At 31.6% G+C, this 26474-nt stretch overlaps 2 protein-coding genes, 1 long non-coding RNA gene and 1 other non-coding gene across 7 annotated transcripts; 3 read left to right on the top strand and 1 right to left on the bottom strand.

The window, feature by feature from the left end:
* The first annotated feature begins 479 nt into the window (after positions 1-479).
* On the top strand, positions 480-6864 carry LOC110809759 (zinc ion binding protein). Of its 2 annotated transcripts, none has more exons than XM_022035676.2 (9): positions 480-794; positions 881-1020; positions 1188-1287; positions 2780-2975; positions 3597-3999; positions 5102-5177; positions 5278-5324; positions 5438-5639; positions 6308-6864. In XM_022035676.2, the coding sequence occupies exons 2-8, from the start codon at positions 932-934 to the stop codon at positions 5616-5618; spliced, it is 1092 nt and encodes a 363-aa protein (XP_021891368.1). In that variant the 5' UTR covers positions 480-794; positions 881-931; the 3' UTR covers positions 5619-5639; positions 6308-6864. The 2 variants fall into 2 exon arrangements, with proteins under 2 accessions (XP_021891368.1, XP_021891369.1); XM_022035677.2 differs by having other exon boundaries at positions 481-794; positions 3633-3999.
* LOC148269070 (small nucleolar RNA U3) lies at positions 6826-7040 on the top strand. The gene has a single exon (XR_015815966.1). It is a non-coding gene; the product is annotated as a small nucleolar RNA U3 (small nucleolar RNA).
* Positions 7041-11894: 4854 nt separating this feature from the next.
* On the top strand, positions 11895-25424 carry LOC110809747 (potassium channel SKOR-like). 3 transcript variants are annotated; one of them, XM_088213186.1, is made up of 14 exons: positions 11895-12256; positions 12407-12731; positions 15432-15656; positions 16229-16292; positions 16546-16885; positions 17953-18248; positions 19372-19452; positions 19918-20016; positions 20483-20704; positions 20889-21074; positions 23009-23084; positions 23186-23480; positions 23996-24117; positions 24879-25424. In XM_088213186.1, exons 2-14 carry the CDS (start codon positions 12523-12525, stop codon positions 25118-25120), a joined length of 2457 nt encoding a protein of 818 aa, XP_088069312.1. In that variant the 5' UTR covers positions 11895-12256; positions 12407-12522; the 3' UTR covers positions 25121-25424. The 3 variants fall into 3 exon arrangements, with proteins under 3 accessions (XP_088069312.1, XP_088069304.1, XP_088069316.1); XM_088213178.1 differs by having other exon boundaries at positions 12428-12731; XM_088213190.1 differs by lacking the exons at positions 11895-12256; positions 12407-12731 and having other exon boundaries at positions 15128-15656.
* A 244-nt stretch (positions 25425-25668) lies between these two features.
* LOC110809778 (uncharacterized) lies at positions 25669-26474 on the bottom strand. The gene is made up of 2 exons (XR_002538886.2): positions 26106-26474; positions 25669-25945 (listed from the first exon to the last, which is right to left on the bottom strand). It is a non-coding gene; the product is annotated as an uncharacterized LOC110809778 (long non-coding RNA).

Genomic DNA, 26474 nt, shown 5'->3' on the forward strand with positions numbered 1-26474 from the left:
ACTTGAATATGAAATTGATTTAAAATTAAAATAATATTTTTATTTGAACTTCCGTTACATTTATATTATAATTTCATCAAATTTATGAATTGATTAATTTTATTTTTATTTTTTTACCTTGTATGATTATATGAAAAGTTTAATTCTTGTAATTATAGTTTAGTTCAATCGTGATTAGCAAAGAATTTATACAATTAAATATAAATTAAAGTAAAATAAATACATGACGCAAGTGAGTATATGAGTGGAGAAAATTTATTACTTTGGAATAAGCAGGGTGAAAATGATAATAATAATTTAGTTAAAAAGATTAAAAATAAAATTTTAATTTTTTTTTTAAAAAAATTGGAGATTAATTAATTAAAAAATAAAATAGATGGGGATCATTGGGCCCAGATGCTATTACTTTGCTCGGCCCATTCAGTACTCGTTCGGCCCATCCAATTTCAGGTCTGTTCTCTGATTGAAAAGGAAGGAAAAAAAAATGGATGAAGATGAGGGACAGAGGAGTTTGCACGCAGTCGAACACGCACAATACTCTCGGAATCGTCAAGAACTCGAAGGGGAGAGAAGCAACAAATCTCTTGATGATGATTGATTGATGGTGTACATGGAGTTTCTTTACTCGTTTGATGGAGCTGGATGGATGGGGTGCACGATAAGTCGACAATAAAGTGAAGCGGAGGGTTCGCGTGCGAGGAATTAGAATCTATAGGCCGGAATTTGCCGGTGGAGGGTTGAGATTGCAGGAAGCTGAGGTTTAAGAAGCGAATCAGGGTTTTTTGGAAGGCGAGGTTGAAAAATAGTTCTATGTTGTTTTATAAACAATTGAGTTAGCTATGATTTTGTTGTGTGACTTGTGTCTCGTTTCTGGTTTTAGGTTGAAAGAAATTTTCTCTCCTTGTCTTTGTTTTCACAAGTGAAGCAAATAATGGATGCTCAAGCGAGGAAGAAGGCACTGTTTCGTGCTAAATTGAATGCGCAGAAGAAGGAGAAGCGCATAGATTCTCCTCTCGTGAGGTAAATCATTTCACACGTATGATATTTTCTAACAAATATGTTATAATTGTTGCTTTTGTCTTTGCAAGTCATTTCTAAAACATAGGTGTTTATGGGTATACTCTCCTTGATAAGCTTCTGAGAAAATCATTTTTTTCCTTATGCTAACTAATAAAAACTGTATTCAGATACAATGAGTTTGATCAACCTGTTTGTCGGGTTTGCGATGTTGTTCTGAAGTCTGAAGCTAGCTGGGATGCCCACCAGGTTTCTCGTAAACATCATGAGGTAATGATGCATTTACTTTTATGGTGCTGACTATATGTCCTTTTTTCTTTCGAAGTAACCACAAGCAGACAACAAACTAGAATATTAAATTACTTATGGTTATATTATGGAACAAGTGTTTGAGAACACAAGGGAGTTGGATAGGTTCATGGTCAACTGGTGAAAAGAAAAAATACAGCTTCTGCTGAATGACTTGATTATGTCCTTGCTATATGGAGTTTCTTATTTTTAGAACTATCTTCTACCTTCTGATATGAATCATCATATGAAATATTGGGAATGCTTTATAATCTCAGTTGGAGAGTTGGAATAACTAGGCTAAGTTTTTGTTCCAACTAGTTCAATTTTTTTCTATTGGCAATGTCAAATGATAAATATATACATTAAGCTCACCTGTTGCATTTTTTAATTGAAATACCCATCAGACTTAGGCAAACATCATCTTTCCTAATTAACTAACTGATATTTCAATGTCGCAATCATCAGCTCTCGATTTCCTCAATGACATCTCCGGGAATTTTAAAGAGAGAAAAAGATAGGAAAGTGGAATTCTGGACAAGCAAGAATGGATAGAAGACTGATCCTACCACCAAGGAGAAGAGAATATTCGTCCAACAAATTAGACGTTTAGAGACTCTACTCACAATTGGATCCCGGAAGGATGCAACCCTAGGATAAGATTACCCCTTAGAAGCACCAAGATAATATAAGGCCACTCTGAGACGTCACAACCAACAGATTCAACCAGATCCTAACATTCTGCTGCATTTTTTATTTTTGTGCTATTTATTTTTTTAAGTTGCTGGTGGGTGTAGGCGTATAGGTTACCTCATCTTGTATTCCTTCTATCATAACTATCTTAGCCAGTCAGAAGTAGTTTCCATACTTCTTTGGAAGTAAACAGGGAAGAAGAAAGCTTCTTTTGACATTGCTTTCTTTGCTTGGGAGGCTGCTTGGGGTAGAATCCTCACCTTTGACAATCTAATGAAGCAAGAGGGAATCATATTCAATATCTGTCCTTTGTGCCTTCCGGGGAATGAATGCCCTAATTCTCCTCTAGTGTCCTGAGTCTAGAGGATTATGGGATGCCGTTGGTGTCAGTAGTTCAGTGGCAGAGGAAATCTGGCCTGAAATGGCATTTCTATAAATAGAGGAAAAAAACTCATAGCCTCATCCCATTGGCTATCATGAGGGTGATTTGAAATGAAAGGAGCAACAGAGTTTTTGAGGACACTCCTTTTGTTAGTATTAGAGATCATTGGTTTCAGACCTTGAGCTTTTTGTATATATGTCACTCCATCTTCTTAGGGGAGTATCTTGGAGCCTTTGTTGATATTTTTTGTTCTTTTAAATAGTTTGATTTTGTATTGGACCAGTATCTCCTTATAATACATATCTTTTTTTCTTGTGCATCATAAGTTACTTTCCAACTATGAGCTGGTAGTCAGGCAATAGTCGGATCACATGCTTATGGAAGGTTTTCTTTGATCAGGCAATTAATAATATCAAAGCTAATGCTGCTGGACGGACTCAAATTAACAATACGAAGCCTGAGTCCCATCCCGAGTCAGCTATGAATTCGCAAAAGATGAAAGTTGAACCCTCAACAAGACTACCGGATCCTAAGACTTCATCTGGGCTTCCTTCTAACTTTTTCGATAATCATGATATGGCAAAACAAAAGACGGGTAAGAGCTTGTATCTCACTTTTGTTTCCCCTTTCACTTGTTTAATACTTTGCTCTTTTGTAAGTAGAAAAAATATTATCTGGTAGCTGGTTCCAGAGTCTGCTAAACCAGTCTGAAACCTACAGCACATTTACCTTTTCCCTCATTGTATCATGTTTGCAACTTGTTATGGCATTTATAAAGTTCCAGCTTCTTGAATTCACTTTAAAATTCATTGAAATGATAACAATTGAAAGGAATTGGTAACCTGTTTTACACTGAAGTAGCACTGCAGACAGATTACTCATTCTATTATTGTTTTTTTTACTTCGATGTCATATTTAGTTTGCAAAGAGTTGGAGTAGGTTAAATGATGAAGATGGTCTTTTCTCCTCTTTATATCATGTAAAGCATGTGTGCAATAGATTTTGTAATCTATTATTACATCCACTTCATTCTTAATCATATTGTTCTTGTTGGAATGTGGCTCCTGATTGGCCTTTATTTTTGTTTATACATGTGTCTGGCTACAATCATTCCATTAGTTTTTGCACTCTGTTGTTTTTGGTGGAAGGCTTGGAATTGAACGTTTGTACAATGACCTTTTGGATTTTAATGAAGGACCTTATAATGCATTTTTAGTTAGGATAGTGGACCCTGATTCATACAAAATGTCAGGGGCTTCTGCTCAATCTCAGGCGAAGACGCTGAACTTGGAAAATAAGTTGGATGGTTTGCCTTGTGGTAAAGTCAGCCAGACAAAAAGCAATCAGCCTGAGAGAGAGGCTGGACAGACATCGGCAGACATAGCTGGTTCAGGAACCAAGCAAGTGAAGGGGGTTCTTCCTGAAGGCTTCTTTGATAGCAATCAAGCTAATTTATCTGTTGATAGTGACAAGTCTACCGAGGAACACGTAAACCAATATGTACAGCATACAAGTTCAGAGACCACGCAAGTAAAGGGATCTATTCCTGAAGGCTTTTTTGATAACAAAGAGGCTGATTTACGAGCTCGTGGTATCAAGCCCGTTAAACCAGATGTCAAGTAAGTTTCCACTTCTCTGGTGGTCATGTATTTTCAAATCTATTTTCAATCCTTATTTTCATCTTTCATTCTTCTGGTTTTGGAGGTTTAAGGATTAAGATTTAGTTTCCAAAATTGTGAGAAAGGGCCTTAATAAACTTACAAATGGTGCAGCTCGAGGATAAATTTGATTTAATATGGGGAAGTCTTCGAAATGATTTCCTAATTAGTCTTGACAGTGAGACATTGGTGTGTGAGCTATATACTGCTTTGCCTTTACAACTTAACCAATAAATTCTTCAGCTTTTGATCATTCAAGTCCTAAACAGTGGGAATTTGTTTTTGTTAATTGATTGATGATATCAACAGTTTGTGTTTTAGTATCTTGAAGTATTACTAGGGACCCCCCCACCCCCTTCCCTGGAGGTATACACTGATAAACATATTTTTTAAGTTTTAGTAGTTGGTGTATGCCTGCAATCATCATGGAAAGAGTGGTCTGCACATCTATCTTGTGTTCACTAAATTGTATGGAAGAATGCAATCAAATTGAAGGAAAATCCCATGAATTAATATGTCAAATATGAGCTAATCTAAATTACTAAATCACAATCATAGGACTACACAATTTGTACTGTGATTTTCTCTAACATCTCTTGGAAACATTTACGGCCTTCTGTATTTCAGGTGTATCTTGCATCAGAAAAATCAATTGATATTAAAAATAGGGAAAGGGAATAGACATTCATAAAGAGAAGGTCTTATTTAATCCTATAAATATATAGATGGAGACTTCTACTATTTAGCAAATATAATTCTTAGCATGATTTTCTCTAACAGATATTAGCACCATCTACTACCTTTCTGTTCAGGTGTATCTTGCATTAGAAAAATCCAACCATATGAAACGTTATAACAAGAAGATCTTATTTGGTGTCCAACAAATATATAGGTGGAGATTTCTATTATTTAGCAAATATAATATCCGAAGTCTGGATTTCAAACCTCATTGTTGTATTCTCACTCATCCGATGCATCAGAACCTTTTATGCAATGAGTATTTATTATGAGTTACATATTTGGACTGACAACCTACTTTGAATATTTTATAAATGCTGTTCAGAGATGAGTACAAGGAATTTGAGAAGTTGATCCAAGAGGACTTGCAGGAGGTAGATAACCGTATGGAAGAAGAAGAGGTCAGAACTGTTATCATATTACATGGCTTATTTTACTAGCAACTCGATCCCACTGTAGAATTATAGTATTCTTTTATGATCTTGCCATTACAAAATGCAGTTTGATGCGGCTGAAATGATAGAAGAGGAGGAACTGGTGGAACAAAAGTGAGTTGTTTTTTAAATCAATGGAAGAATATACTCTTCTATCAACTTTTTTATTTCTTTTTTCTGTTTTAATCTTCATCAAATGGTTCTTGAAAATTTAACCATTTTTACAGATCCTACAAGGAGAAGGTGGAAATTTTGAAGAGGAAGAAAATGGAGTTGGAGGCTGCTAGGTCAGCCAAACGTAATAAAGGCGTTGAGGTTGCTAGAAAAGAGCCTATGGAAGAAGAATCATCCAGTGATGATGATAGTGATGAGGATTTTGCTGTGGATTGGAGAGCGCAACATCTATGAACTCTACTTCTAAATTTGCTGGTATTTTCTCTTCCTCTCCTTGGGGATAGAATTCTGTGTTAAAAAAAAATCATTCCACAAGTCGTGATTTGGATGGTTCAATGGCAGAGCGCAGCTGTTATGCCTATGCAGTAATTTCTTTCCTTTCCAGGGCAATTTTTGATAAAGCTGTTGGTTTGAATATTAGATTGTTTTCATTTTATTTGGACCTAAGATTTAGGTTTTCAAAATACATTTTTCAGCCGGGCATTATATAACTTGGATATAAATTTAGTTGGTGAACTATTGTTATGCTGAAAAACTGGATGTAATAGTATCACTGTTCTAGAAAAGCATAAAGCTTAATTACTAAAAGATGTTTCTTTCCTGCTTCTAGAGTTTCTGCGTCAATTTGGGAAGTTGGAAATCCTATGCACGGTCAAGTGGTAACTTTTGGAAAAAATTATGACGACTGTGTTTAGAACAAAGTTAGGAGGATAACTTGTCTTTAGTTCCTGTTAGTTTCGGTAGTAACAGATCGTAACCCGTTAGGTCAGTTATCAGTTAAATGGTCTAAAGTTGATCTCAGAAAGTTACAAAATTGACAATAAGACATCATAGTTTTGTCTTGATAAATATACGCATCAACTGCTCCTAAATAATCTTCAGAGCACTAATTTGCTTGGCAATATATGGCTGCCTTGATTCAGGTTGATTAATTCAAATTGGATCACTCGTCCCGGCAAGAAGAATTCGGAGCCACTTGCGAATTATCCAAATACTTCCTAACATGTATCCTGGTGATGTAAAATCTATCCAGAGCTTGAAGTCTGGCTACTTGCTGTAACAAAGCATCGGTTCCTCTTTCTTGTACATGATTTATGTAGCAAACAGACAAGATCGGCTAGACTCAATAAAGTAGGCAGGTTTTGCGGGCAACTTTTCAAAAGTATACCTATATACCAAGCATCCATCCACTACGACAATTATATTGTTGTTCTTGGTTTACACTCAGTCTTGTACCTGGGAGGGAGGATGGTCTAATTTTGATGGGGCATTTTATTTGATTGTGATTGAGATGATCATGGTTCTTGGAAGGAAGCAAACTGTTTAAGGGTTTCAGGCAATGTTAGTAACAAATCAACATTTTTGTGGAATTTAATTAGAAATTCACAAAACTTGTGTCTCAAATGAAGATTTCAAACTCTATTAATTTTGTAACATATTCATGACCTTAATTGAACAGCATATGTTTTATAGGTTTGTACTTTTGTGTCTTTGTGTTCTAAGGAGACATGATCTTAAATTTGGTAGATGAATCGTGATCGTGTAATTAAAATATGATTAATGATAAAGATATTTTTTAAACTGTGATGTTGTCGATGATCATTCTCAGTTGAGTTTTATTCTGATTGAAATGATCAACCAATTATCTGATAGACTAATTAAATATATTTATAAAAAATTAATTTTTAATATATTCTTTAATTTTCTCTTACCAATTTTTGAAGTAAACTTTGAATTTGTGTGGATATTTATTTAAGAATTTAATTAAAATATTGATATAATTAAGTTAAAAAATTGCATCTATATGAAAAGTAACCTTAAGATACAATGATTTTATTTAAGTTTAAAAATAAAATAAAAATAACCTAAAAAATCATGTCATTTTTTAAAAAAATTTTTGTAGTTGTACATTAAAATATTAAATTGTAATGAAATTTTTTTTTTGAAATACAGTTATAGCATGAATAATAATTTAAAGACTAAAACAATCACTAATTGTATTGAAAACATATTAAATTATTTGATATAATGATTAAAAAACTTATAAATAATAATTTTATGTCATTATCAGCATATATTTTCTAAATTTTTTAAAAATAAAATGACAGTACACTTCGACGGTCCAATTCAAAACAACAAATACTCTTGCCAACATCATAAGTAAAAATAAATATTTAATTATTTACATATAAATTATGATTCGGATTAAATAAAAAATCGTATATAATTAAATTTAAATATTTAAAAATAATAATAATATATGAATAAAATTTAATTAGAAGAATTTAATAATTTATTAGCTTTAAACTAATGATTAAAATCTCATAAAATTTATAGCTTATTTATTTTAAGTCAAGTCATATACGGGCAGGTGTAACATTTTTTGGCTTTAAGTTTAGCAATCAATCACATTACAGTAGGTCAAAGTCAACTTCTACTTCACTTTTTGTTTCTTACCAATAATTTTCTTTTTAATTCTTCACTTTCAATGACAATTATTATTATTTTTTTCACTTTTATTTATTTCGTTTTCATATCTTATCATACACGTAAGGATGCTAAAATAAATTAAAAAAAAAGTGAATTACAGAATTAAAATTTTTTCTAAATGATTTCTATAATTATATTATTTTTGAATGATACGTAATTCTAATATGATTAGCCCTTAATTAGTATCCACTTATTCTCTAATACACCAATTATAACTTTAATTTTTTTTAAAAAATTAATTACGGATAAGAATCCATTTCTTATTCTTAAAGAACATATAATTTTTTAAAGCTTAGTTGGTTTTTCGTGCAGTGTAATGGACATATATATATATACTTAAAACTTTATTGAATTCAAGCCACACAACACAACTTGGGATTAGTGTAGGAATTAATTAAAAGTTAAGACCCTTTTTTGGCTTATTTATCAAATGGTTAATTAATCTATTAAAATATAATAATATTGCATATTGTGTATTTACTTAAATAATTTTTAAGTACTTAAACAATCAATTCGAGTTTGTAAAGTTAGGTTAACTTTTAGCGAATTTATTATATTTTTAAATAAAAAAAATATTTTATAATAATTAAATATTTTTTAATTAAAGTAATTATAATAAATTAAGAATTGAGTTTAATTTTTTAATTAACTGCTCAATCCTGGTGCTTCTCTAAGTCAATAATGCAATAGTTGCATGCATGTTGGTCTAAAAAAATAATTAAAACTACGTTCAAAAACTAAGTAAAATTTTATTTTAATTGTAAACCAACAAAAACCCTTGATTAATAAATCTGAAAACTCAATTATATTATAATGCACATATATATATAATATATATATATTATATCTTATTTAATAATATTTGTTTTACGGTAAAGATAATACTGTCACTTGTTCACCAATTAACTTCTCTCTTCACCCTTATCACTATCTCTTATACATTTGTTAATTAAGATCAATTCTTTTATATTATAAGAACATTTACTTGTCTTTGTTAAATTTATATGGTCTCCTAACTTATAAAGTATATAACTTTTAAGTCACAGATATATATCTCTCTCTATATATATATATATATATATCATATTAATTCTCTAATCCCATTACAAAAAGTAACCATGCTACACATAAATGCTTCTTGTGTGTGCGTATATATATATATATATATATGTAGCATGCATAACCAATAAGTGGTCATGTTACACATAAATGCTTCGTGCATATGTATGTATATATATATATATATATATATTATAGTAACATAAGCAGAGTGTCTTATGACGATAAGCAGCCAAAACAAAGAGCTATAACAAGTGTGCGCCATTGTGTTTTAGTAATTAAATTTCCATAACCTAATTAATTAGCAATTAATTATCTTTTGTAATTGGAAGAAGCACTAATTAAATAATTTAATTATAAGCAGGATATCTCAATTGTGGAGAGCACCACCTTCGCAAACCTTGAATAAACATAGATATACGTGGTGTTTAATATATATACACACACACACACACATATATATATATACATCTTTATTTTTATTTTTAAAGTAAAGCCCAAATGCACATACGTGACTCATTCACTTTAGCTGGCCATTTGCTTCATATAATGTGTGCCTGCGTTTCATGTGGGCTAATTAATTAATTAATTAATTAGCATCGAAATTTTGACACCAAGTATTAAATGTTTAACATTATAAAGTTATAGGCTATATTTATATACATTATTAAATATTAAATTTTGCTCTAAGAAATACTAAACTGTATTAATTGATTAGTCACTGAGTACAAAATAATAATAAAATATTAAACAATCTACATATATGTTATATGTCGAGATGACAATCTGGTGGGAGATAAAATCGAATCCAGGTCGAATAAAGATTATGTTACGTTGAAATTACACCAAACTCAATATAACTTTTTGAAAAAATTATTTTATTTTATTTTTTTGTTACATGGTGCGGGTTTATAGTGAAATCAGTCCCACTTCAAGTAGATTTATTATTTAATCGTCAACAACTATGATATTATATAATTTTTTTATTTTAATTGATAAATAAAGTCTGAGTCAGATTCAAATGAATTTTTTTACATCAAATTAAAACTTATCATATATTAATTTGACATATTTAAAAAATTTATCTGACTCAATTAAACTTGATTCAGTGTCGGTTTAAATCTGCAATGATCTCTACCAAGTAAAATAATTTTGACTCGTCACATATTTTTTTATCATCCCTATTCATATATATATATATATATATATATATATATGTTAGTATAAAAGATGAACAATTGTCACATTTTTCTCTTGTCATCCCGGCTCATATACATGTTAGTATAAATAATTAAATTAAATTATCAATAAATAGATAATTAAGAAAGCGTGATTTATAATTTTATTTACATAAAACCAAATTTTGTAGTTGAAGTAAAATTTTGAATATCTCATGTTAAAAATAAGTTTATAATAGATAATTTTTAAATCTTAGTCCAATAATTATCTCTATTTTTTTTTTTTCAAATTAACGAATTAATTTAAATTTTCATCACGTATAAATTCTTAAATATTATATATTTTTTTTAATAAAAACGAATTATAATTCTATAACGTACCACAAATTAACAAAAGAAAGTCATTAAAAGCATATTATATATACCATGTGACTTTACAAACTTCTTTTTTGTGAAAATTAATTAATTTTTCCTTTTTAATTTGTGAATATGGTGAACCCACAAAGGAGCTAGTTGGTTGTGGAGTCACATTCCGGTTTAGTGACAGACCAAAAAGGAAACCATTTAAGGCCATACATACACACACATATAATGTATACGTACATATAAATATATATATACACACACACACATAATATTGTATAATAATTAATATGCTCCATTAATTAATGCATGCACAAAATTTCGTTATTAATTATTAATGAACTTTATTATTTATAGCTACAACTTTATACGTCTATAGAAACTTCGATCATTGCCCACAATTTTTTTTTTTAAAAAAAAATTAATTGCACATAAATTGATTATTAGTTGGGTAATTAATCACATTAATTCCTTAATTAAATAATAAATTACACTTTTAGTTTTAATTTTTAAATTATTTTTATTTATTTCAAATGTTTGATTTTTTTTTTTTCATTTTTAATAAAAAAACTAAAATTATTACGTAATGTTTCGGTGTTAAAAAGTAATTCAACTAATCTAATTATTTTAATTTTTTTAAAAAATAACGAGATAAATATTAATAATTAAATTATAACAAATATAAATTTTTTAAAATTAATTTAATAATAATTTTTTTAAAAAATTTAATCTAAATTAAGAAAAAAGCAAAAAAGAAAACAAAAATTGGGAATGAGTGTAACGGATCAGCAAATATTTTGAAACCGGTGGTATATATACATGTATACATACATACACACACACACACATTATATTTAATGTAAGCTGCGTGTATATATATATCCCATAATTCCAAGAAAGATTTCCTGTATATTGTGGTCAAGGGTATTTACACTTCCATTCATACTATAAATTTTAATTTTGGTTTTCACTTATTATAAAAAAAAAAAAATTAATTATTGTTATTATACACACATAAATATAATATAATATAAAATTAATTTTTCATTGTTTTTACTTTTTTAAGAAACGAAATAATTTATTAAAAATTTTGAATAAAATTATTTTTATTGAATTATTATTAATATTTTAATTATTGAATTATCGGCCGCCAATATGATCGCATAATTTATTTAAAAAAATAAAACAAACGTGGCGCCATGAAACGCGGGTTACACGTCATCCAGTTACGTTATTAATAGCTTTTCAAATCTATTGAGTAAACCCGATAGAGATCCATAACTCACCCGGGTATAAAATTAATTACGTTATCATCTGCTAATCCAACCAAACAACAAAATTCAAATAAAAAATAAAAAATAAAAAATAAAAAATAAAAAATTAAAAATTAAAAACCCCGAAGCGAAAGAGAGAGGGGGCGATTAGGTATAAATTCAGCAACCCCAACGTTTCCTTGCCAAACACGGCAAAAATAAATTGTCTCCTTCTCTACTCCGGTTTGTCTTTTCTCTCTGCGATTTTTGAAAGTTTTGAGCTCTGGATTTCTACTCTTTGGAGTCTATGTAGTTCTTTGTCTTTTGAAGATTTGAACGTATACTTAGCATTGTTTGAAGAAAAAGAAATGGAGATTGTATTGCAGACTCGCAATCGAAGGAAAAACTAGCCATCTCCGCCGTCATTATCTTAAGCAACTATATACATGTACATATATATATATAAATATAATTAACATTGCTATTCACATGACCTTCGTGTCCGATTTTGCAACAAGGAAAACAAAAGGTATGTTTTCTGTTTTCAGTTATCCTCCTTTTTCGCTCCTAATTTGTATTTCTTTTAGGCCTTTGTCGTTTCTTGCTACTTCTTTTCGTTATTAATCAAAGATTCAAATAAAATCCTCTATCAACAATTTGAAACCTTCTAAACAATCAGTTGCCGTGGATTGATGCACAGAAGGAGAGACATTGAATGATATATAATCCGGTGAGACGGCGTGGCTGAGAGAGAGGGATCAGAATTAAGTAACATTTGATTGGAGGACGGAGAGGATGGGAGGTGATCGAAACGGAGGGATGATTGAGGTGGAATACGTGGTGGAGGATGTTAAAGAACGAATATCGTCGTCGGCAGGAAGCCGGTACAATCTGGTGTCGAACCTGTTTAATTTGGATTCCAGTCTTCGCAAGTTTAGCCGCGAGAGCGTCATCAATGGCATCAAATACTTCTCTCGGGGATGCATTATCTCTCCAGATAGCAGGTAAGTTCTAAAAGCTCTTTCTCTTTTTTTTAAAACGAATACATATCCGTTCACGTTCTTTCTCTCTCCCATCGTCCATGTCTCCGAAATTGCTGGGGTTTTTTTCTTTCTTCTTTCTCCGCGTTTCTTTTTCTGGTTTTATAGAAACACGAATTTTGATTTGAGGTGAATTAGATCCCAAATTAGACACGTGGCACAAGAAGATTGGACTGTTCACTGAAATTTGGTGCTATGCTGTGGTGTTAGTAAACTTTTTGAAATTTCGGTGAAAATATAGGCACCGAATCACGTCGGTCCATACTTGTCCGGTTCGGCCGCTTGGCCGTTAGCTCAGACACACAGCTGTATGCATGGCTGGGATGAGGAATACTGTGTACTTCCGATGATCCTGTTGTCATCATATCCTGGCCCGCCAGAGGGAGAGATGCCGTTTTATTTAGCCGCATAATGATTTCAGGAACATTTTATTTAATTTCGTCATATTTTTATTTAACCCGACTATAAGAGAATAATTTTATTAACGTGAAGGTAGACAATTAACAAATACATATATATTTTTTTTAAAAATAACTGATCAGTGGGAAAGAACACTCGTTGGTATTATGCAAGAAAAGATTACTTGAAGCTTTCTTAGTTTTCATAATAAACATATATTGTTATATGTTTATTTTTTTTGGATAAATTTGGTAATAAAGAAAGTGAAAATTACTTTCATATAACTTGTTATAACAACGATTTACTTTTGATCTTTTCACCCACTGAACAGTGGACAGTCCATATATACATTATTAATGCAAAACTGTAGGGTATCTGTATCACATGCTAATTAATGCAACAGTGCCTTTGTCTCTTTTGTGTGGTCAAGACTGTGGATGCATTTAACCTATTAGCAAAATGATATTATAGTCTAGTTATGCTTCACCCAAAGGGAATAGTGATGAGTATTAGTCTGATGTTTACTTCTATTATTAAGAGATTATTAGAGAATTAATACTTTTTTTTTTCTACAGACTTAAAAAATTTATAGTAACTAAAATACTAATGAATTTGACAAGAATAACAATCTATTTATTTAAATAATGCATATATTAAGACAGAAAAAGAATTATACAACAATAATTTTTTTGAATATTTCAAACTTTCTCCTCAATAAGAATATAATGTTATTTTCTTTAAGATTTATTTTTTTATATTACTCAAATAATACCCAAAGAACTTTAATTGTTTCTATGAAAAAATTATTTAGAAAAAATCACGTTTTAAAATAAATTTGTAAGTTTAAGGATTAAATTATAATCAACATAATGTTAAGATTAAACTACAGTATAGTCCAAAGTTAAGGTACGAATTAGTAATTTGCCTTTACTTTTTTTCTTAATTTAAAAATTTATATATTATTATTGATTGTTAATTATATATTAACTAACACATAAGTTTATATAAGATCTAATGGTATGAATTCTTCAAGCATGATCCTTTGAACATATTACTTATTTTGATTTCTATTATTAATTAAGCTAAAGCTTTTAACAACAATGAGTCAATTGTCGTTGCTGGCATTAATATCAAATTTATGAAGTTTTAATTTGATGAATATAGTGAAAAACATGTATAGCTGTTTCTTGAAATTTTCCCATCATCATTTGATATAGGTAAAGGAAATTTAAAACAAAATTGTACTATGATTAGAAGGGACAAGTCAACATGAATTTGTTTAGATGACAGCACTCATCTGGTTTTTCTCCCTTTACTTTATTTAGAATACATGAATTTTTTAACAACCAATAGTATTCAAGCCTATTGTGTTGTGTGTCAAACAACAAAGTTTAATCATAGAAATAAAATAGCTAAATTTATATAGTATTATAAAATTAATTGATATTCCAAAAAATTAAGCAATGGTCAATTTATGAGTTAAGTGCTTCAAGTTTTATTTCTTTTAATGTTAAAAAAAAATTACTAAGGGGGGGGCGGGTACTAGTTTTTTTTGGTAAAAAATAAGTGTGCTAAAATTTATTAATAGTCACTTTTTATAACGAACGAGGATATATAAATTACAAGAATATTAATTGAAGATTTTAAATATTTTTGTTCGTTTGAATTATTCGTTAAAAAATAGTCTTTCTTAATAATATATTATTGTTACTTTTCATTTTAAATAAATAATTTGAAAAAAGAAAGTAAAAAGAAAAACAAACCTTAATAGTTTAAAGACTATTGTTTCAAATGAAAAAGAGGAAACCCAACAGTTTAACTTTTAGTCTAGCAGAACAGAACAGTGCGACAAAAATGAGCATATAAATAAGTCTCCAAGCTCCGGAAAATTTATACTTTTTGTTACTATTTAATGACGTGGGAGGTTAAAAAGTCACATTCAATTTTGTGATATATACAGTACTATTTTAACAATCAAAAGATCCTTTGTTTGATTAAATAAACAGCTGCATAGCCTGAATTTTTTTTAAGGAAAGAAGGGGAAGCCAATTATCTCCATATGGAATTCAGTCTCAATGATAAATAAAAGAGACGATTACATAGGAGCCAATAGCCTCGGGCACTAACCGCAGGAATTGGGTGTTGAATAAGTGCTACATGGGGAAGTGTCATTCGTAGTTACTTGTTTATAGAACCATAAGAGCATTGTAAAGTCCATCTTCTGTTTACAATTTACAAGTAGTAAAATCACAAGACCAATTGCAGGTGGTATCGAGCCTGGACAACGTTCATACTGGTATGGGCACTGTATTCGTCCTTCTTCACTCCCTTGGAATTTGGGTTTTTCAGAGGTCTGCCAGAGAACCTGTTTATACTGGACATTGCTGGACAGGTTGCTTTCTTGCTAGACATTGTTTTGCAGTTTTTTGTTGCCTATCGAGACAGCCAGACATACCGAATGGTCTATAAGCACACCCCAATTACTCTCCGGTTAGGTTCTTTGTTCCTTTCGTTGTTACTATTAAACTATATTTGTTATTTTCTTATTAACTTAAAACATTTGTGTAATCAACCATCAGATTGTTCTTTTTGTAGTACGAAGTAGTACCCTCATGGACTATATTAAAGTTTTGATATTCTCCTATCCATCAGTTATTACATTCTCTGTCTGTGCTGTTAATGGATTGATAGAGAACAACCAAGAAAGATGGGTTATGATCAATCTTTAGTCCCATGATATGACTAATTCAACAAGGTTAACATTTATCGGAATCAAAAGATTTTTTAATAGTTAAAGCTTGACAAACATATGGAAATGTTATAGTTATGTTAGTTCTAGTGGGGTTCTATCCTTATCTTCACGTTGGCATGCCATTGGATTTTATGTGTTCCAGCATCGTGTGGACAATTGAAGAACATTTAATTGAAGTAGTATCCTGTCCAGTTTGCTTGTTTATTTTTTATAACCCCAGTTTGCTTTAGTTAGATCACATAATATCATGTTTTAGTGTTTTAGCTATTGCTGTTGTTAATCTTCCCCCTTCCCTCACCTCTTCCTGCAGGTACTTGAAATCATCTTTTATCATTGATTTACTTGGCTGCATGCCTTGGGACTTGATTTACAAGGTATTTCTTTAGTTTTCCCTGTCTTCACTTTTTAAGGAAGAGCATAATTCCAATGTATTTGGTTTTAAGTTCCCCATAAATAATTTGTCCATCATATCATTAAACATAGATTGGTATTACATATTGGTTGGTTTGATTGAAAGAACTTCATGCCATAAAATTAGTAATATGGTTTGACAGGATATATAATGAACTTAGAGTTGTAAGCACATTAAGACTTGGATTTACCATTTCAAGAATTTTCTTCAAACAGGCTTCCGGAAACAAAGAAGAAGTCAGGTATCTCTTGTGGATTAGGTTATATCGAGTACGGAAAGTCATTCAATTTTTTCAGAAGATGGAGAAAGACATACGAATCAACTACATGTTTACCAGGATTATCAAGCTTATTTTTGTTGAACTTTATTGCACACATACAGCAGCTTGCATCTTTTACTATTTGGCCACCTCTCTGCCACCACAGCAAGAAGAGTACACGTGGATTGGAAGTTTAAAATTGGGTGATTATAGGTATTCGCAGTTCAGAGATATTGACCTCTGGAAGCGGTACACGACATCTATGTACTTTGCCATCGTCACTATGGCCACTGTTGGTAAGTTAACTTCTAAGATAATAGCAGAAGTCATCACTGTTGAAATTTTATACTCTTCTGCAGTTAGCTATGTGATGTAATCAGACCCAAATAATTATGTAACGGAAACTGGATCCTGGGATTGAATTTTCATAAATAATAAAAAACCGGAAGGCAGTAAGCATGTCATTATATGGGAAGCTAGACAAAATTTTAAATTCAATAAGCTTTTAGGTTACCTTCCTTACAATGAGGAAATTTTGGTCTTCCAATACTAAAACAGAATATATATATATATGTGAAACTTATGTTTTGGATCATTTTCTTTTTGGGTAGGAGCTAGTGGATGGCTGGATTGTGCAAATTTGCTACAATATGTGTCATTTCTTGACTCTTAAAAGCCTTATTTAAAATATGATTTTGAGGTTTACTATCATATTGTAGTTTAAAATGGAAGTTATTTTCTTTTATTTATTAGTTGTTCTAAAGTGCTTTCCATGCCAACTTTTATATACCATTTTGGCATGGATGAATTGCATCTAGGTATTCTATTCTAGGAATTGGCTAAAGATTCGGACAATTATTGAAATGCTGTGCTGGTAGTTTATCTGTGCTTATTCAAGGAAGGGAGTAATTATGAGTTTGTGGTGGTAGAAGTAAAATGCTGTCAGTAAACGCTGTGGTAGTGGTAAGAGTACTACAGATTATATGTGCACCACCTGTTTGAGGTCTACTTGGATGAACTGTATGTTCACATATCAGCAATTATGAAATTATATATCAGCAGGTATGAAATTGTTCACATATCAATAGTATGTATATATCAGCAAATATGAAATTGTTGCAGAAGTGGTAATTCTCATGCTATTAGCAGCATCCATTAATTCATATATTTGAAGTAAGATGTTATTATTAGGTTGCTTTCTTATGCGAAAGACAATATTAATTAAGTTCATGATTTCTCTTCATTTACCCGTATATGAAATTGAGAATCCTAGATGCAGTTTGCATTCTGATGGTTGCTCTAAATGCTACATCATTGTTTAGATTTCAGAAATGCTTAAAGAGACTGCTTTTCTTTTTTCCAGGTTATGGAGATATACACGCTGTCAACTTGAGGGAAATGATATTTGTAATGATTTATGTTTCATTTGATATGGTTCTTGGTGCCTATCTGATCGGTAACATGACAGCATTAATTGTAAAAGGATCTAAGACAGAAAAATTTAGGGATAAAATGACAGATCTTATTAAGTATATGAACAGAAACAGACTTGGAAGGGATATTCGTAATCAGATTAAAGGCCACTTTCGTCTGCAGTATGAGAGTAGCTACACTGATGCTGCTGTACTTCAAGATATCCCCATCTCCATCCGAGCTAAGGTAAGAGGAAAAGAAGGGTCTTATTTATTCTACTTTTTGTTAGTTTATTGCATTTCCATCATAAAGAGGTCATGAAGAAAGTGAAAATACATATCCTTAATGAACTGAACTAAGTTAAGCGGCTTTCTGATTAGGAATGTAATATTGTTCTCCATTATGTAGCAAACATTCCCCTTGTAACCCTGAAATCCTGTAATCAGAACTGCTTCCTCCCTAACTCAACTACATAATTAGACAGTGAGGAACATTTAGTCTCTTCTCATACATGCAAATAGTCTCTTTGAAATGGGAAAAATATTGTCCTCAGTCTTCACAGTCAGGTTCTTATAGTCATCACATCAGCAAATAACTTGACAAACTTAAGCCTAGTGATTGCAAGCTCGGACACCCATGTAACCTACAAAAGCATCAGATGCAAATTGGCAAGCATTTCTGTGGTTTGATTATGGTGTACATTTGGTATGGGACTTTCTAGGATAAGAAAAAGGGGCCTGCCTTGACCTAGCTAATAACGATAGCCTGAAGGTGTAGGATGACATCCTCTATCAATGCTTTCCTGCATAATTTGGAGCATTGTTTCTATAGAAAACCATATAGGCGTTTGCTATGAAGGGAATTTATCATTAATTCCTTGATACAAAACTTAGAAAATATGTACTTTGCTGTTGTTAGTGGCAGTACCAATAATCAGCTACATTTTGGATGCAATTTTTATGGAGTAAGAAAGGAAGCTTTACCTGTTTATATTTGTAATTCATCAAACTTTTAGTTTTATTTTTGGATATCGTAAATTTGTTTAAAATATTTTTCCTAATAAATTTATACATTCATTAATTAAGTTATACACATATAACAATTATAATACAACAAAAAATAACCTCCAACCATGGGCACACATGGAAGCAGAACCTCACTCAAACCCACGATCTCTTGTAAAGGAATAGACGTACTAATCATTTAGTTACGAGTGATTGGTTAGATATTATAAATTAATAAGTTTTCCTTTCCTTTGTTTAAAAAACATTATTGATGTGCAATATGTATGCGTGCTTGTGGGTATCAAAGGATTCCTTTTGAAACATTTCTGGACTTAATACAACAAGTTGATTCTTCTCTTCTACAGATTGCCCAAACTTTATACATGTCATACATTGAAGAAGTTCCCCTTTTCCAGGGATGCTCTTCGGAATTCATCAATCAGATCGTAAGTCACTTTTCTTTATGGCATGGAATTTTTACATTATATTTATTTCCTTGAAAAGTAAATCTGCTACCATCGAAACTGCTTCTGGATTGAAGAAGTCCAATTCTCACACATATTATTTGCATGGGATCATAGTTCTTGGTATTTGTTTCTGAATTTAACGTACCTTGTCTCATGGAAATGGACAATGGAGATTAATTTGATGTTGGCCTCATGCTAAAAAGATATCAAACAGGGAATATCTACATTTGAAAATTGAATTTCTGATTTTCTTTATGCATTAATTTTTTGTGGTTTGCACATTATTTCCATGCTGATGGGTGTCTTATGCTTCCGGTAGGTAAAGGCTAATGTATTGTGCTCACATTTAGTAACCACAAAACCAGAGATATGTTAAACAAAATCTCATTTCACTATTGCTGATACAAGTCATGTTTCATCTCTTTTATTTATTTGATCTTGCAGGTTATTAGACTCCATGAAGAGTTTTTTTTGCCTGGAGAAGTTATCATGGAGCAAGGAAATGTGGTGGACCAACTATATTTTGTCTGCCATGGTGTACTGGTATGCTTCAGTATCTTATGCCTCTGCATTTGGTAGTTTCATTTGTTAATATCCTGATTTTATTTAGACCTATATTTTTCACCCATGTTTGTATTTTCCCAGTTAGGTCCTCTGATGTTTATTTTTTAATTGCTGCGGAACGGATGGCATTTTTCTAACATGTAATGTACTCTGTCCATGGTTTATATATTTAGTTTCAAAAAAAATGTCCACTGGATTTGTTTTTTTTGCTCAATTTACTTGCCACCTGTAAAGCCTGGGGTTCAATTATATCCTTACTAAAAGTATGATAAGCTAACCGAAGTTTCTCCACCTTGGTCATTTGGTATGCAAGTCCTCTTCTTGTAAATTTTAATCCTTTTTCATGATATAATCTAATGATGTTAATTAGTGACCAAGAATTGCAGGCTATAGTTCTCACCATTTTTTAATAAAATTTTCATACAAGAAATATTATCTTTCACAGGAGGAGGTGGGTACTGCTCAAGATGGATCAGAAAAGACTATTTCATTTTTACGTCCTAACAGCTCCTTTGGTGAAATTTCAATCCTGTGCAACATTCCTCAGCCTTACACAGTTCGTGTTTGTGAACTATGTAAGCTTCTGCGGCTTGATAAACAATCTTTCACAAATATTCTGGAGATATATTTCCATGATGGTCGGAGAATCTTGAACAATCTCCTAGAGGTAATTAACTTTGCTGCTACCATAAAACCCTGTTGAAGTTCCCGGAATCTGGAATTTTTATAGTAGAAATGGATGCAAAATTGCCACCCAGAATGTGCACAAAATTCTTTTTCTATTCTTTACACAGGCTTTATGAAATTTGGTTGCTACAGCTACAAACAATTTTTTTTTCATAAATTGACAGGGAAAAGAATCCAATCGAGTTAAGCAATTGGAATCGGATATCACCTTTCACATTGGTAAGCAAGAAGCAGAACTTGCTCTGAAGGTCAACAGTGCAGCTTACTATGGTGATCTATACCAGCTTAAAGGATTGATCCGAGCAGGGGCTGATCCCAACAAAGTAGATTATGATGGACGGTCTCCTTTGGTATGTTTTATGCTTATGAATCTTTTGCTGGCAAAGTTGGTCTTGTTCTTTTAGCATTTACCTATAAGATAAGAAATTTATCCAAATTCTGTTCAGTAAATTTAAGATGTCATAGAGTGATCTTATCATTATATAATATTCGCAACTGATTTGATAATGTAAAATATTCTTATTGTCTTGTAAAATGTGATACCTCCAGCAAAGTAAGTATTAATGGAGGACATACTAGAGGCTTTAAAAACTGCTACACTTCATTTAACAAAGCCCCTAGAGTTCCAACAGTTTCTTTTTTTAATCGAATAAAGAAGTATATTAGAAGAAAATAGAAAAGATATACAAAAGGAGAACAAGACATCCTCTATGAGAGAAAATACAACAAAATGCAAAGAAAAAAACAATATTCACAACGTCAAGACAAGTGAGGGAAGGACCCTAGTGTTCAAGAAATGAGAGAACTCCCCAATTTTTACATAGAACAGATAGCCAATGTCGGAATACTTTCCATTATCCTTAGCCCATAGGGATTACGCAGTCCCACATATCTGAGTATGTAGAGAAACAGTGCTAAAAAAATACATCCATTTCTCTCTAACGAAATGATCCACAACTCTGCCAAATTGGCTCCTCTTGAAATAAGTTATATTATTGGCAGAACTCCAACTCCCTTGAAGTGGGAGATCAAAAAGCATTTTACCAAAAGTGGAATTATTGGCATCAACCCAACCATATCAAACAATCTTGTCCACAATCTCCATGTGGTTTCACACGGCATAGACAAATGAAAATGTCTCAGCGTTGCACCTGCACGTGATGGACAGATTAGGTGAAAATGCATAATTAGGTCTATGTTTTTGCAACATCTAATTGGTATTGATCCAATTGAAAACAACACATTTACTTTTCAAAACACTGACAAAATCAAGCTGATGATAACTTAGGATGATTAGATTAGTGTTGGAAGAATGATTTATGTCAAGAATTTTTTCACGTATACTTTATTGAATATTACAACCTTAGATATATTGTTATTCTAGAATGAAAAAAGAAATAAACAATTAATTATAAAGATGTAATTTACTCTTGTATCCTTTAACTTAATTTACTATCTCTTTAACACTCTCCTTCAAACTAGAGAGTAGATGTGTCTATTTCCAGCTTGCCAATAGAATTTTAGAATGTTAGATTTCTTAAGTCTTTAGTTAATACATCTGTCAGTTGAGAGTTATTAGGTATGTGTAGGGTATATATTAGGTGACTGTCAAATTTTTCTTTGGTAAAATGTTTATAGATGTCACATGTTTGGTTTGATCTTGTTGCATCAGATTGTTAATGTTTATTATTAACTTGTTACCACAATATAGGCACATGGGGTTTTCTCACTTATTCTAAGGTCTTCCAATTTATTTTTTTTCTATAGTAGTTTATTTACCTCTTGTGCCATTATCCTGAATTCTGATTATGCATTGAACTCACAACTTTATTTTATTTCGTACTTCTCCATATAACTAAATTGCTTTAAGGAGGGTATAATAACTTATAATAAATCTTCTGTCTAGAATATCTGAACATCTCATCCAAGTCTTTTCACACCTTAGTATACCTTTCTGTTGGCAATATGGTAGATTCTTCTATCTTTCCATTTTCTAGCGCATGATTAACACACTTTCCGATTTGTTCGCAAAACTTTGAGTGGTGGGTGATTAATTTTGTTTGTGCTCATTGTTTTTAGACACTAAAATTGGGAGGTTTTTTCATTCAGGTTAAAGATGGTGACTAGATATGGCAATTACTTGTAGTAGTTTTATTAATTGTTTTTGTAATGTAATCATATTTATTTTATTCACCCAAACATAATGTGCATAATCAGGAAGATAAAGAAATTGGAAAAAGAAAGGAAGAAAAAATTGTTTCTAAAAGGGATTTGTTTGAAACAGCATCTTGCAGCATGCAGAGGATATGAAGATATAACAGTTTTTCTTATTCAAGAAGGCGTAGACATCAATATAAAAGGTAATTCTTTTATTGTGTAAGCTCTCACTTTTCTTTCTGCCTGACAATCTGTCTATATGCACATTAGAACATGCACTAAAGTAATTTCCATTTTTGCACAGACAAATTCGGGAACACACCCTTATTAGAAGCCTTAAAAAATGGACATGATCGAATTGCTTCCTTACTAATCAAAGAAGGGGCTTCTTTAGATATAGACGATGCTGGTAGTTTTTTATGTACTGTTGTTGCAAAAGGTGATTCAGATTTTCTGAGAAGGATTCTTTCCAATGGCGTTGATCCAAACTCCAGAGATTATGACCATCGAACTCCACTTCATGTTGCTGCCTCGGAAGGATTATATTTGATGGCAAAGATATTGGTGGAATCAGGGGCTAGTGTTTTCTCAAAGGACAGGTGCAAAATATTTTCATTTTTCTTATTTGATGTGGAAAAAAAATGTTTCTGTTTTTCCTCCAATTACTTTTCTAGAATGCTTCGACTATCACATCTAATCATGCAATTGAAACTCTACCATAGGCAGGGATATTTACTTTGATGTTACAAGTGAGTGAAAATATTCTATTTCAATGATTTGTTGATCTTGAAATCTCTTGTTTGTATTTATTCATTAGTTTTCAGGACTTGTTCTTTACACCTTCTTGTACGAAGAATTTATGTACATTCCTTTTTTTTTTTATGAGGAATGAGGAAATTTTAATTTTTGTCGGGTATCTTTAGAAAGCACACAAGATCTATTCACTTCTCTATTACTACGTTTGAATAGTTTTAACCTTGGATTGAAAAAATTCCCTTCTCTATTATTCTGCCTATATTTTTGCAAGGAAAATTATAGACCGTCGTTTTGGCATCTAATAAGCTGTTCTTACTCTGCTCAACTTTTTAATTATTTAGCCATTTACAATTTGCAGAGGAGGAAACACACCCATTGATGAAGCGCAGATGTGTGGAAACAACAATTTGATCAAGCTACTAGAAGATGCTAAGTCTGCTCAGCTGTCAGAACTTCATTATCACTCTCAAGAAGTTAAAGGTATTACCAAAACTTTAATTCCATCTTATGCTAATATGAGCTTTTATATTCTTCAATTAACTGATAGCTAATACACATTAAGCTTTTCTAGATATAGAATCAGTTCACGAAAAGAAAAATTAAACAATCAAAACTATTTGAATTATGGGAGTGATTCGCAGTTATGTTGTTATGAGTAAAGATTTATCAACCAAAGAGGAGTACTTAAACATTAGCAAAAAGTTGTATGACCACTAAATATAATATTTCGTTATATTTGTAAAAAATAAACAGTATGGTGGTCATTTTGTCAAGTCGGTTTAAGATTTGATAATAATTAATTATGTGACATATTATTTCACACAGTACTAAAATTTTGTGCATCGTCTACATTTTTAACCTAATGAGTTTCTGCATGAGGAAATGCTATTGCCTTTGTACTTTCAAGATATTGGTTATTCAACCTATTATTGCACAACCATAGGTTACCAATTTTAGTTAGACGCTTTTCTGTCAGTTTTTCTGCTGGTGAAAACAATGGAGGTTTCATTTAGCAGTCAATGTCTGGTTTATACAAGTCATGCAAAAGAATTACGGCAGCAAATTTATCTGATGTCACTAGAAACCATAAAACAAATATGTTAGAAGTAAATAAATATTTTTTCATGTTAAGTTTTCTTGTCTCATTTGGTACCTCTGCTCATTGTAGCCTCCACAATTTTGTTTGATCATCCTGTCTCTTATCATCACTAGCAAGAGAATTTTTTTCCTTAACTGCGCAGATAAAATGCACAAAAAGAAGTGTACCGTCTTTCCTCTCCATCCACAAGATGCTAAAGAACAAAGAATACATGGAGTCGTTTTATGGGTTCCACGCACCATTGAAGAGCTCATCAAATCAGCAGCCGAGCATCTATCTTTTGCAGATGCTTCATGCATACTGTCTGAAGATGAAGGTAAAATTATTGATGTGGACATGATTAATGATGGGCAGAAACTCTACTTAATCAGTGAAACACATTAGACAGACATTTTTACTAGTTTGATATTACAAAGCTCAGGCTTCACGTTATTCGATTGTGAGATTGTCGCCTCTGGATACTACAATTATTTGCATATCTCTAATCTCATAGAGAGTTGTTCAACAAATAATGCGGGAGGTATAGAATACTCAAAGATCCATTCTAGGAGTAAGCTTGTCACTTGTTGTTGTTGTTGTAATGTGTTTAATTTCACCATCTTATGTGCTTATAGATACTACAATTATCCGCAAATACTGGTTTGTCTCTGTAATCGCCATGTAAATATATGCGTCAATTTTATCTTCAGAGAGAATAAATCTATCACAATTTCACGAAATTTCATAGTAAACTTAAATTCGATCTTTTCGGAGAACAAAATTAAGTTTGATCAAACCACAGTAAATTTTCCAGTACTTAAATTCCCTGGTTTAACTTTCATATTAAGCTTTGATGTTAGCAGATATTGAGGTCATAAAAACCTATATATAACTTTCTCTTTTCCAGATATATTTGTGTTTTACAGTTTTATCTTGCCCTGGGTCATAGAGGATAGCAGGAAGGAACATATATATTACACATGAAAATCATAAACAATTTTCAATCATGTATGTGTGTGTAGACATAAAGAAGGAAAATACTCAGTTTCTTCTCTGAAATCATGAAGAGCCAAAACGCATATATTTCTACCTTGTCAATTGTTTGGATTCAAGACAACAACAGTAAGACCATAATTAATTTCCCAAGCAAGCAACAGTCATGACCTTACAGCTTACAGCTTTTCTCCGTCAAGAATCAGAACTCCAAAATCATCTCCAATCAGTTTTGAACTAAGCATTAGATACACACACCCATATAAATTATACATACATATATGACATGGTAAAGCAAAAATTCACGCTAATCAAGGAGACAAGCAATATCTACATATTTATATATATATATATATGTATGTATATCAGTATATCAAGCGATTCGAAGGTTTTGGACCTGCTTGAATTGCTTTTGAGCTGCTCTATTGGCAGTAGTTGCATCAAAGCTTCCTTCACCATTTCTACTCATCAGATTCTCCTCACGATCATCTCTGCAAGTAGTTGACTTCAGAGTCGACTGAAAAAGATGACGAAGAATACCCATCACACAACTCACAAGAGGAAGAGAAGAACATGTAAGCACAGCAGCTTGCCTGAAATCCATGATCATGATTTTAGTGGATATATATATATATATACCTGTATCTATATATATATATAAATGTGTGTGTGTGTGTGTGTTGTATATGTCGAAAATGATCAACTCGAAGCTGTCAGTATAATAAACAGGGAGAGTGGAGAGGGTTTTTCTTTTTTTTTTTTTTTA

This window comes from Carica papaya, chromosome 1 (genome assembly GCF_054855325.1).
Source record: "Carica papaya isolate Zhongbai chromosome 1, ASM5485532v1, whole genome shotgun sequence".
NCBI lineage: Eukaryota > Viridiplantae > Streptophyta > Magnoliopsida > Brassicales > Caricaceae > Carica > Carica papaya.